Source organism: Bufo bufo, chromosome 3 (assembly GCF_905171765.1).
Source record: "Bufo bufo chromosome 3, aBufBuf1.1, whole genome shotgun sequence".
Taxonomy (NCBI): Eukaryota; Metazoa; Chordata; class Amphibia; order Anura; family Bufonidae; genus Bufo; species Bufo bufo.
In genome coordinates this window covers 235,215,233-235,228,358 of record NC_053391.1, presented here as the reverse complement: position 1 = coordinate 235,228,358, position 13,126 = coordinate 235,215,233, and the positions used below count along the sequence as shown (strand labels likewise).

General features: G+C 42.2%; 1 protein-coding gene across 4 annotated transcripts in view; it reads right to left on the bottom strand.

The window, feature by feature from the left end:
- LOC120995068 (C4b-binding protein alpha chain-like) overlaps positions 1-12,881 on the bottom strand; it is a 694,048-nt gene extending 681,167 nt beyond the window's left edge. For all 4 annotated transcript variants that reach the window (XM_040424045.1, XM_040424047.1, XM_040424046.1 and 1 more), the window contains exons 1-2: positions 12,672-12,881; positions 126-218 (exon numbers count right to left, since the gene is read on the bottom strand). In XM_040424045.1, the coding sequence (XP_040279979.1) occupies positions 126-207 (82 nt within the window). In that variant the 5' untranslated portion in view covers positions 208-218; positions 12,672-12,881. The remainder of the gene's footprint in view (positions 1-125; positions 219-12,671) is intronic.
- Between the last annotated feature and the right edge of the window lie 245 nt (positions 12,882-13,126).

Below are 13,126 nucleotides of genomic sequence, written 5' to 3'. Positions count from 1 at the left end.
TTGTAATTAAATTCATTATAACTGAAACATAGTGAAATATGTTTTACATTATTATATAATTATAGAAATAATTAGAGTGTTACATTCCTTGTGGTTATAGATAGCTTCTTGTGAGAATTACTTACCATGACTTCTAGCTGCTAAGTTTGCCAGAAATAAGACCAACAGGAGTGTGGAGCCGCATCTCATGATTCCCAATAACGGCATCTTTGAGAAACCTAAAACATGTTTAATATTAGCCTTGAAAAAACGCTGAATACCAAAACTGTAACACACAAAATTGTACGCAGGACAGAAAATGAAGTCTATACCTGCTATGGGCAGATACAGATTTGTGCTAGGATCTACTCAGTATGGAAATGCCATAAATGTGGACATAACCTGCTGTTTGGTTACACAGCACTATTCAAAGGAGAAAGACCGCCATTTGGGTTTTGCAGCAGAGATTATTATGTATTCGTTTACAGGTGCCATCTTGTTTTTGAACAGCCTCTGGGGTATCAGTGAAGCAATTTTCTGAGAACTATGGAAGTCATTTATTAAGAAATATACGCCACTTTTTTGCCGTGTTTAAGACGCAGATTTTGTTGCTTTTGTGGCGGAAAAAGATGACCTGACATGGGTGGGGAAGAGGGTGGGTTGGCCGGCCAGTCTCATTTACCATTTTCTATGCCAGTGGCAATGACCCCTATGTGTTTATATTTCTCTTGATGGAGCTGTGTGGGAGCTTATTTTTTGCTGAATGAGTTGCCATTATCATTGGTTCTATTTTGGGGTACATACGACTGTCTTATTGCTTTTTAGTTCACTTTGTGTGAAGCAGAATATAGAAAAGGCAGCAACTCTGCCATTACTTTTTGGGTTTTGTTATTTAGGAGTGCACCAGGCGGGAAAAATAACATGTTAACTTTATTCTGCCTGTCAGTACAATCACAGAGATACCAATTTTATATAGTTTTTTTTTATGTTTTACTAATTTTGCTCAACGGTTTTTTGGAAACAAAATGTCAAGTTTTGTGCCATTTTCTGAAAGCCATAATTTGTACATTTTTCTGGTGATTGTCTTGTGTGAGGGCTTTTTTTTTGGTGGGAAAAGGAACCGGTTCAATTGGCACTAGTTAGGGGTGCTAATGATTTTTTTTTTATCACTTGTTTTTTAAACATTTATATTTTTAGTTTTTTACAGCATTCACCTGACGGAATAAATGTTTTGTGTCGCAATTTTCTGAAAGCCTTATTTTTTTCATTTTTCTGGAGATTGTCTTGTGTGTGGCCCACTTTTTCAGCGAAGAGTTGGCGTTTTTTTGATTGCTTGATATTACACTTTTTGTAAGCAAGGTAACCAAAGAAAGGCTGTTTTGGCACTGTTTTCATTTTTTTTTACTGCGTTTACCTGACAGGATAGATCATGTGTTATTTTTATAGAGCCAGTCGCTACGGAGGCGGTGATACCTAATACTGTGGTGAAAATAAGTATTTGATACACTGGTAATTTTGCATGTTTTCCCACCTGCAAAGAATGGAGAGGTCTGAGGTACACTTCAACTGTGAGAGACAGAATCTAAAAAAAAAAAATCGAGAAAATCACATTGTATGATTTTTAACCCCTTAGTGACCACAATTTTTTTTTTTAGAAATCGCATTCCAAGAGCTATAAATGTATTCATCAATGTACTTGTATGAGGTCTTATTTTTTGCAGGAAAAGTTATAGTTTTTAATGCACCATTTTGGGTACATGTAATGATTGATTAAAGCCAGCTGTTTACGTCAGTACAAAAGGCATATTAGTAGTCACTAAGGTGTTAAATAATTAATTTGCATTTTGTTGCATGAAATAAGTATTTGATCACCTACCAACTAGCAGAAATTCTGGCTCTAACAGATCTGTTAGTTTTTCTTTAAGAAGCCCTCCTACTCTGCACTCATTATCTTTATTAATTGCATCTGTTTGAACTCATTACTTGTATAAAAGACACCTGTCCACAACACTCAATCAATCACACTACAACCTCTCCACCATGGCCAAGACCGAAGAGCTGTCTAAGGACATTAGGGGCAAAAATGTAGACCTGCACAAGGCTGGGATTGTCTATAGGACACTAGGCAAGTAACTTGGTGAGAAGGCAACAACTGTTGGCGCAATTATTAGAAAATGGAACAAACATAAGATGACTGTCAATCTTCCTGGGTCTGGGGCTCCATACAAAATCTCGGATCGTGGGCTAAAGATTATTCTAAGAAAGGTCATAAATCAGCCCAGAACTACACGGGAGAACATGGTCAATGACCTGAAGAGATCTGGGACCACAGTCTCAAAGATTACCACTAGTAACACACTACGCCGTCATGGATTAAAATCCTGCAGTGCAAGCAAGGTCCCCCTGCTCACGCCGCCACATGTCTAGGCCCATTTGAAGTTCACCAATGACCATTTGGATGATCCAGAGGAGGCATGGGAGAAGGTCATGTGTTCAGATGAGACCAAAATAGAACTTTTTGGTATCAACTCCACACGCCGTGTTTGAAGGAAGAAGAAGGATGAGTACAACCCCAAGAACACCATTGCAACCGTGAAGCATGGGGGTGGAAACATCCTACTTTGGGGTTGCTTTTCTGCAAAGGGAACAAGATGACTGCACTGTATTGAATGGAGGATGGAGCCATGTATCGAGAGATTTTGGCCAACAACCTCCTTCCCTCAGTAAGAGCGTTCAAAATGGGTCATGGCTGGGTCTTCCAGCATGACAGTGACCCGAAACACACAGCCAGGGCAACTAAAAGTGGCTTTGTAAGAAGCATTTGAAGGTCCAGGAGTGGCCTAGCCAGTCTCCACACTTGAACCCAATCGAAAATCTTTGGAGGGAGCTGAAAGACAATGTAACCAAGCGACAGCCCCAAAACCTGAAAGATTAGGAGAAGATCTATATGAAGGAGTGGCCCAAAATCCCTTCTGCTGTGTGTGCAAACTTGGTCAAGAAGAACTAGAGCAAACATCTGCCCTCTGTAATTGCAAACAAAGGTTTTTGTACCAAATATTAACCGCCTCCGGACCGCCTAACGCAGGATTGCGTTCCGGAGGCGGTCGATTCATTCCTCCTTTTACGCACGTCGGCGTGTCATCTCGCGAGATTTAACGCGAGATTTCCTGTGAACACGCGCACACAGGAGCGCGCGTTCACATGATCGGAAGGTAAACGAGCTGATCTACAGCCTGCAAGCGGCGATCATTCGCTGGCATGCTGTAGATGCGATTTTTTTAACCCCTGAAAGGTATATTAGACGCTGTTTTGTTAACAGCGTCTAATATACCTGCTACCTGGTCCTCTGGTGGTCCCTTTTGCTTGGATCAACCACCAGAGGACACAGGCAGCTCTGTAAAGTAGCACCAAACACCACTACACTACCCCCCCTGTCACTTATTAACCCCTGATCACCCCATATTAGACTCCGTGATCACCCCCCTGTCATTGATCACCCCCCTGTAAGACTCCATTCAGACGTCCGTATGTGTTTTGCGGATCCACGGATCGGATCCACGGATCCACAAAACACATGCGGACGTCTGAATGGAGCCTTAAAGGGGGGTGATCAATGACAGGTGGGTGATCACCCCACATAGACTCCCTGATCACCCCCCTGTCATTGATCACCCACCTGTAAGGCTCTATTCAGACGTCCGTATGCGTTTTGCGGATCCACGGATCCGCAAAACGCATACGGACATCTGAATGGAGCCTTACAGGGGGGTGATCACCCCATATAGACTCCCTGATCAACCCTCTGTCATTGATCACCCCCCTGTAAGGCTCCATTTAGACATCCGTATGTGTTTTGCGGATCCACGGATCCGTGGATCACGGACACCGCGGATCCGCAAAACACGGACACCGGCAATGTGCTTTCCGCATTTTGCGGATCTGCACATTGCCAGAACTATATAGAAAATGCCTCTATAGGACATGTTCTATAGGCTCTACAAAAAACGCAGTGTTCGCCCGATCAGGCCTGATCTTGTGCGCACACTTGTGTTACTTCCGCCCCACCACAAAGAAAGAATTTTTTTTTTCTGATCGCTGCAAAAACACTGTAAAATCGCTGCGGCGCTATAAAAAGATCACTTTTGAGGGGCATGGCGAGTTCATAGAAGATTTTTATTTTTTTGTCACAAGTTAGCGCAAATAAAAATTATTTTTTGGGTTTTTTTTGTTTTTTCTTACAAAGTCTCATATTCCACTAACTTGTGACAAAAAATAAAATCTCACATGAACTCACCATACCCCTCACGGAATCCAAATGCGTAAAAATTTTTAGACATTTATATTGCAGACTTCTTCTCACGCTTTAGGGCCCCTAAAATGCCAGGGCAGTATAAATACCCCACATGTGACCCCATTTTGGAAAGAAGACACCCCAAGGTATTTCGTGAGGGGCATGGCGGGTTCATGTAAAATTTTATTTTTTGTCACAAGTTAGTGGAATATGAGACTTTGTAAGAGAAAATAAAAAAAACATTTTCCGCTAACTTGTGCCAAAAAAAAATATTCTAGGAACTCGCCATGCCCCTCACGGAATACCTTGGGGTGTCTTCTTTCAAAAATGGGGTCACTTGTGGGGTATTTATACTGCCCTGGCATTTTAGGGGACCTAAAGCGTGAGAAATAGTTTGGAATCCAAATGCGTAAAAAATGCCCTGTGAAATCGTAAAGATTCTCATTGGAATTTGGGCCCCTTTGCGCAAAAAATGTGTCACACATGTGGTATCGCCGTACTCAGGAGAAGTAGGGCAATGTGTTTTAGGGTGTATTTTTACATATACCCATATTGTGTGTGAGAAATATCTCTGTAAATGACAACTTTTTAATTTTTTTTATACAAAGTTGTCAATTTACAGAGATATTTCTCTCACCAGGCATGGGTATATGTAAAAATACACCCCAAAACACATTGCCCTACATCTCCTGAGTACGGCGATACCACATGTGTGACACTTTTTTGCAGCCTAGGTGTGCAAAGGGGCCCAAATTCCAAAGAGTAACGATTTCACAGGGCATTTTTTACGCATTTGGATTCCAGACTTCTTCTCACGCTTTAGGGCCCCTAAAATGCCAGGGCAGTATAAATACCCCACAAGTGACCCCATTTTGGAAAGAATACACCCCATATGTGGTCCTATTTCTTCATCTAAGAAAGTACACCCCTCAAGGTATTCAAAACTGGGTTTACAAACTTTGTTAACCCTTTAGGTGTTCCACAAGAGTTAATGGCAGATGGAGAAACAATTTTGGAATTTCTATTTTTTGGAAAATTTTCCATTTTAACCCTTACTTTATTACTGGAAAAAATGGGTTAACAGCCAAACAAGACTCAATATGGGTTGCCCTGATTCTGTAGTTTGCAGAAACACCCCATATGTGGTCGTAAACTACTGTTTGGCCAAACGGGAGGACATAGAAGGAGGGGAACGCCATATGGTTTTTGCAAGGCATATTTTGCAGGACTGGTTTTGTTTATACAATGTCCCATTTGAAGCCCCCTGTTGCACCCCTAGAATAGAAATTTCAAAAAAAGTGACTCCATCTAAGAAAGTACACCCCTCAAGGTATTCAAAATTGGGTTTACAAACTTTGCTAACCCTTTAGGTGTTCCACAAGAGTTAATGGCAGATGGAGAAACAATTTTTAAATTTAAATTTTTTGGAAAATTTTCCATTTTAACCCATTTTTTCCAGTAATAAAGTAAGGGTTAAGTGCCAAACAAAACTCAATATGGGTTGCCCTGATTCTGTAGTTTGCAGAAACACCCCATATGTGGTCGTAAACTACTATTTGGCTAAACGGCAGGACATAGAAGAATGGGAACGCCATATGGTTTTTGGAAGGCAGATTTTGCTGGACTGGTTTATTTACACCATGTACCCTTTCAAGCCCCCTGATGCACCCCTAGAGTAGAAACTCCATAAAAGTGACCCCATCTAGGAAACTACAGGATAAGGTGGTTGTTGTTTTGGGACTATATTAGGGTAAATATGATTTTTGGTTGCTCTATATTACACTTTTTTGAGGCAAGGTAACAAAAAATGTTAATTCTAAAATTGTTTCTACATTCGCTATTTAGTTTTGTGGAACACCTAAAGGGTTAACAAAGTTTGTAAAGTAACTTTTGAATACCTTGAGGGGTGTAGTTTCTTAGATGGGGTCACTTTTTTGGAGTTTCTAGTTTAGGCTACATCAGGGGGGGGCTTCTAATGGGACATGGTGTAAATAAACCAGTCCATCAAAATCTGCCTTCCAGAAACCATATGGAGTTCCCTTCGTTCTATGCCCTGCCGTGTGGCTATATAGCCATTTACGACCACATATGGGGTGTTTCTGCAAACTACAAAATCAGGGCAATAAATATTTAGTTTTGTTTGGCTGTTAATCCTTGCTTTATTACCGGAAAAAAAGGATTCAAATGGAAATTTTGCCAAAAAATGGGTGTTTTGGCACCGTTTTTATTTTATATTTTTAACGCTGTTTATCTGAGGGGTTTAGTCAAATGTTATTTTTATAGGGCAGATTCTTACGGACGCGGCGATACCTAATATGTCTACATTTTAAAATTTATTTAGATTTTACACTATATTATCATTTTAGGAACCCAAAAAATTATTAAAGTACCGTATCTCCATAGCCTGGGAGCTACAGTTTTTTTTTTTTTTTTGGGCGACTATCTTATGTAGGGGCTCGTTTTTTGTGGGATGAGATGGCGGTTTTATTTGCACTAATTGGGGGTGCATATGACATTTTGATCGCTCGCTATTACACTTTTTGTGATGTTAGGTGACAAAAAATGTATTTTTCTTTTTTTTTTTTTTAACGCTGTTCATCTGGGGGGGTTGGGATACATGTTATTTTTATAGAGAAGTTTTTTACGGATGCGGCGATGCCCAATATGTATGGCTCTCAGACTTTGGAGACACTAAGCAGGCATCCTCAAACTGCGGCCCTCCAGGTGTTGTAAAACAACAATTCCCACCATGCCCTGCTAATGGCTGTAAGTTGTCTGGGCATGCTGGGGGTTATAGTTTTAAAACATCTGGAGGGCCGCAGTTTGAGGATGCCTGCACTAAAACTAATATTTTTTTGGGGGGAAAAAATTGTTTCCGTGTCTCCAAAGTCTGAGAGCCATAGTTTTTCATGTTCTCTAGGGGACTGTTGGGGATTATAAAAATTTAGTACTCCATGGAAGTGTAATACTCCCTGAAGCAATCAATAACGCAGAGGCCCGGATGATCGGGGCACGTGTCGCACTGAGTGGTGGTGTCCTTCCGTAACCCCCTCCTGCGACACACTCTGCACTTTCTTTGGGTTCGTCCCTTCTTTCCAGTATGGGGGACCACACCTGGAAAATGTTGCCCAGGGACGATCCGGGCACCTCCAATTCCCAAGGTACTCCGGCCTGCTCTTTCCCCGTCCAAAAAGATCAGGTCCTTGAGGACTGCCTCATAGAATTGGAGGAATGTTCCTGTGCTGCCAGCGCTTCGGGATAGTACAAAAGAGTTGTACATGGCAACCTGCACCAAGTAGACCGCAACTTTTTTGTACCATGCCCGGGTTTTGCGCATGGCATTATATGGCTTGAGGACTTGATCAGAGAGATCAACTCCTCCCATATACCGATTGTAGTCGACGATACAATCGGGCTTGAGGACCGTTGCCGTGGTACCTTGCACAGAGACGGGGGTGGTGCTGTTACCGTGGATTGTGGACAGTATAAGGACATCCCTCTTGTCCTTATACCTGACCAGCAACAGGTTTCCACTGGTAAGGGCACGGGTCTCACCCCTGGGGATAGGTACCTGGAGGGGGTAGGCAGGTAGGCCGCGTTGATTTTTCCGCACGGTCCCACAAGCGAACGTGGATCTGGCGGCAAGGGACCTGAACAAGGGAATGCTAGTATAAAAGTTATCCACGTACAAGTGGTAACCCTTATTTAGCAGTGGGTAGATAAGGTCCCACACGAGTTTCCCACTAACACCCAGAGTGGGGGGATGTTGTGGAAATTTTATTAGGATGTGTTTCTAATATATTGTGTATTGTCATCATGTCTCTCAGTGTCAGGGTAAACCATTGGAGTGGATATCTTCCTGTGTATGTGGAGACACAGCTGCTGGGCACAGAGGTCTCCGTCGGCGAATGGTCCATGTGCTAAGCACTGGGCTGTGGGCCAGGGGAGACTGATGTGTTTTGTTGGCTGATGTATGGACGCCGGCTAGGGCCCCCGCACAAGACGCAGATTTATTGGCTTGGCGTGGATGCATTTGTTAAGAGAACAATATAACGAAAGGATTGTGTGTTTGTTGTCTCTAGTGCGCCTGATCAGACGCTAGAGATAATGACGTTGTCCTGTAAATAAACATGCATGAGGATCATAGTAACTTTATCTGGCATTGATCACTGAGCAAGGCTAGATAAAGTTTGCTCCAGTGATTATAGGATACATGTGTGTTGTGAGCTGGCTATGTTCTCATCTTCCTATGTCAACACTTCCTGTATGTCATCACTTCCTGTATCCTTGTTTTGGGCCGGCCCCTTTTACACCTTTGGTTGGTTGGTAAATAAAAGTGAACAGACTGAGCAGGGCGGGGCGGTTGCTCAGCAAGAATTCAAGATGAAAACACCTTTGGCTGACTGCGGTTGAGATTTTTTACCTTTCCTTACACAAAGACATTGGAGAGCAGATTACAACTATTGATATTTCTATTTCAGGGACATTCTGGGGGTTCAATACGGGAATCTCGCCCCTCGTACACACGAAATTTGTAAGTGTACCCTGAGGCATTCACACAAATTTTGTACATTTTCACGCCATACCTCGCACGCTTAGTGGGAATGTATTGGTGGAAACTGAGTCTCCCCTTGAACGCAACGAGAGACTCATCAACTGTGACCTCCCTTCCAGGTACGTAGGCCTGTACAAATTTGGCCCCGAAGTGATCGATGATCGGCCGTATCTTATACAGACGGTTATGGGCAGGATCACCTGGGGGGGACGACATGCTGCATTATCTGAATAATGCAGACATTTCCGGATGGCCTCAAACCGGGGACGTGTCATGGCCATACTGTAGAGTGGGGTCGGGTAGAGGACGTCCCCACTCCAGTATTGCCTGACACTGGGTTTTTGCACTAGACCCATGTGCAGCACGAGGCCCCAAAATGTCCTCAAGTGGGGCAAATGGCAGGGGGGGGTCTAGGGTCTGAAAGCTGAAACAAAAAAAAAGTTTAGATAAAAGTGATTTTTTTTTTTTTTTTCCTAACTAACTTTTCCCTTCTATCCCTGCCTAACGGTGCCTCTCCCTCACTGACCCTAACCTACCTGGAGGGCGATGGGTGCAGGAGGGTGATGGGTGCCGATTAGGGGGGATCTCAGGAGCCTGGTGAGGACGGTGCTGCAGGGTGCTGGTGCAGAACAGGAAGAGGAGGGGAGAGAGGAGCGCAGGAAGTTTGAATCTCGCACCTCTCTCCCTGCACCAATCAGCACCCTGGACAGCAGGCATCAGCACCATGGCCAGCACCGCCTCTCCATATCTTCGTACTGCAATGGTGGTGTGTAATCACTCCACCGATCGCAGTCTTTTTCCAGTTCATCGGGTCACCGGAGACCCGAATGGACCGGAAACGCAGAAAACCGCAGGTCTGGTCTGAATTGACCTGCGGTTTTCTGCGATCGCCGATACGGGGGGGGTCACATGACCCCCCTGGCGTTGTGACAGGATGCCGGCTGAATGATTTCAGCCGGCATCCTGTTCGGATTAACCCCCGCGGTGCCGCAATCGCAATTTAAACTTAGGACGTACCAGTACGCCCTGAGTCCTTAAGGATTCGGGAAATAGGGCGTACCGGTACGCCCTAAGCCCTTAAGGGGTTAGAAATCATACAATGTGTTTTTCTGGATTTTTGTTAGATTCCGCTCTCACAGTTGAAGTGTACCTATGATAAAAATGACAGACCTCTCTATTCTTTGTAGGTGGGAAAACCTGCAAAATCGCCAGTGTATCAAATACTTATTTCCCCCACTATATGCCTTTTTTTTTTAAATAAAAAATGTCTTGATGAGGGGAAAGGGACATTTTTTGACTGGAATCTTTTATTTATTTATTTTTGTCCCACTATGAGATTTAAACTTTTGGGGGTCTGATCCCTGTTTCAATGCAGTACAATACATAATGTATTGTACTGCATGTAAACTGTCAGTTTCACACTGACAGTTGCCTAGGAGACCCAGCATGGAGCTGGACTTCATAGGCTTCCATACATGACAGACTCCGAGGCCTTTGCAAATGCTTGGGTTGCTATAGCAGCCATCAGCCCCCTGTCATCTTAACGCGCGCGTGGGGGGGGGGGGGGGTGATGTAGACACAGAGGGAGCCCCCTCACTCTGCATACCTCCTTTATCCTGTAGTGAGCACTTACAGCATATAAGTGGTTAATCCTCCGGCATCAGTGTTTTCAGCTATGCCGGTGGATACAGAAGGGCCCCTGAACTGATCGGGCACGCACAGCTCATTATGTCAATTTGTGGGAAGACACTTCCAGCTGTTATGTAATAATATGTCAAATGACAGGAAGGAGTTAAGAGTCCAGACATTTTCAGACACGGCAATACTTATGTTTATTTTTTATTGTTTATTTTTAAATGAAAAATTGGGAAAGGGGTAATAGGAATTTTTTATATTTTTATATTTTTTTAAAATATTTTTTTTACATAATATACAGTTTTACAGGCAGTTTACCATTACAGTCATGGGAAACTTTAGCAGGCCCCACACCGTCATGGCAACCAATCATAGTCCAGCAATTTCACCGCAGAGGCTCTGATCGGAAGGCAGAGGGAGCCTCCTCCCTCTGCCCAGCTCCACAGATGCCGGCATCTGAGGGGTTAAATGAAAGGGATTATACAGCTGGCATCTGCTCAGCCTCCTCCATACATTCCCTCAAGCAGCCACAATCATCTACAGGTACGTCATTGTGGCTGAAGCGGTTAATAAGCATTTTTCTAATTCTATTCATTAGTGGTGACCACAGGCTGCCAAAGTATTAGCAAATAAAGGCCATGCTTCCATTGTGTTGAATTTTCCATTAATTCTTTCCGTTTAGGAAGCAGAAAAACACAATTCTGTTTCTGTTGAAAATCTATCATCCATTGATTAAAATATTTTTTTTAAAAGCAGAACACTTCATTCCTTCTTATATCTGTTATTTTAAGCAGAATGAAAAGTCCTTCATAACTGATGCTCATAAAAGGGGTTATCCCAGGAAAAGTATCACTATGCAATGAATAGGAAATTTTAAAGGCAGCATTATTGCACTGTACATGCAAGAAAAATATTATCAGTTTTTAGGGTATAGTTAAAATAATGATGTACATTATTCCAGATACTTGTTTTTTATTTGTGGGATAACAACAAAATAACAAAAGAGGCTATACCAACCCATTGATTCTCCAGACTCTCCAGTCCTTCCCACCAGGTTTGGTTTACTTGGCTGCAGAGATGAGTTGCCTGTAAAGCCATGTCACAGCTGGAGCCAGCTGGCCTCAGAGGCATGCAGGACAAGACCTATCTGTAGTGGTCCCATGAGGTATATGCTGCCGCCAAGCTACAATGCCCGGCAGAGGTAGTTAAGTTCTTTTGTTATTTTATCACAATTCCTCCCTTTGAGCAGATTTTTCATTATTTTGGATGAACAGCTTTAAAGTATTCCCATCCGAAGTGATGGTATAATGCTAGGATGGGACGTCTATTTGCAAAGTGTTAGGATCAGTAGGGGTCCCAGGACCTGCATCACCAACCAACAATTATAAAATAATGGCATACCCTAATGATAGACCATTACTTTTTGTAATAGGAATACCCCTTTAACCCATTTATGACCTGCAGTAGAGACATCTGTTGTAGGCCACGGTAGCTGAAGCACTTTAATGTATATATTCTTCAGGATGATCCTGTAGGGACACCCACAGCGTTGATTGCAGAAACATTGCTATAGTACACAGTCAATCACTGCAGCTTCCAGGATTGAAATAACCACCAGACCCAGGATACAAAGGAAGATCTCTAGGTCTGCCTCATGCAGTTACCTATGGGACACACTAATAATAAGCCCTATCTAATAGAAGCTATGGCTATTTCTATATAATAATTTGGAAAATGAATAAGGGACTAAAAATAAAAGTAGCTATATTGGATACTGCTGTATACTTTAATTTCTATGGCAAACAAAAATTTTAAAGTTGTCTTAGGTGATTTTAGATATTCAGTTTAAGAGGTCTCCTATATGGGTAACAGTCATTAACGGCAATCATTACAGTGATTGTCACTCAGCTTTCCACTGATTCTGAATGGTAGGTAATTCTGTGCAATTATGCTTAGTCAATTTTTTTTCTAAATTGGTCCTGCAGTAGTTTTTCAGTTCAATTGATGAGGATCAGGATGAACATGGATATGATGTAACCTCATTGATTAATATTCTCACAACTTAATAAACAGTATACACATATCACAATGCATCCTACTTATTCCTGGTTAAATATAGCAGAACATGTCATCTTTCATTAAATATATTCTTATAAACTTACTGTATGCTCTGGAGTTTTTAGGTCACATATAATCCCAGTGTTTGGTTACCTCTTTTCTTGAGGGATACTTTCTGTTCCTCGGCACTTGGTCACCACAGCATTCTCAAAGAACAATGCTGTCTCTTTTTTTGTAAGTGAAATTAAAAGCAAAAATTTAAATAATTAAAAAAAAAGGTTTAGAAAACTTTTTTAGAAGGAAAAAATGAGAAGAAGAAACCAAAACCTCACAACAGTGTATTTGGTGATAAATGACCTCTGATGGCAACTGCATTATTTATACATGGGAGTGACTAGAAACAAGAAACGTGTGTCTCCCAGTAAAACCATATGTAAACAAGTTGATGTTGAAACCCATATTGACCTAAATGGCCTATTCAAACAAAGTATATTTCTCACTAATACTTCCTTCAAATTTCAGCTGAAAGGCAGAATTCATTAACCCCTTCACTACCAAGCCACTTTTCACCTTAAATTCCAGGCCAATTTTTGCAAATCTGACATGTG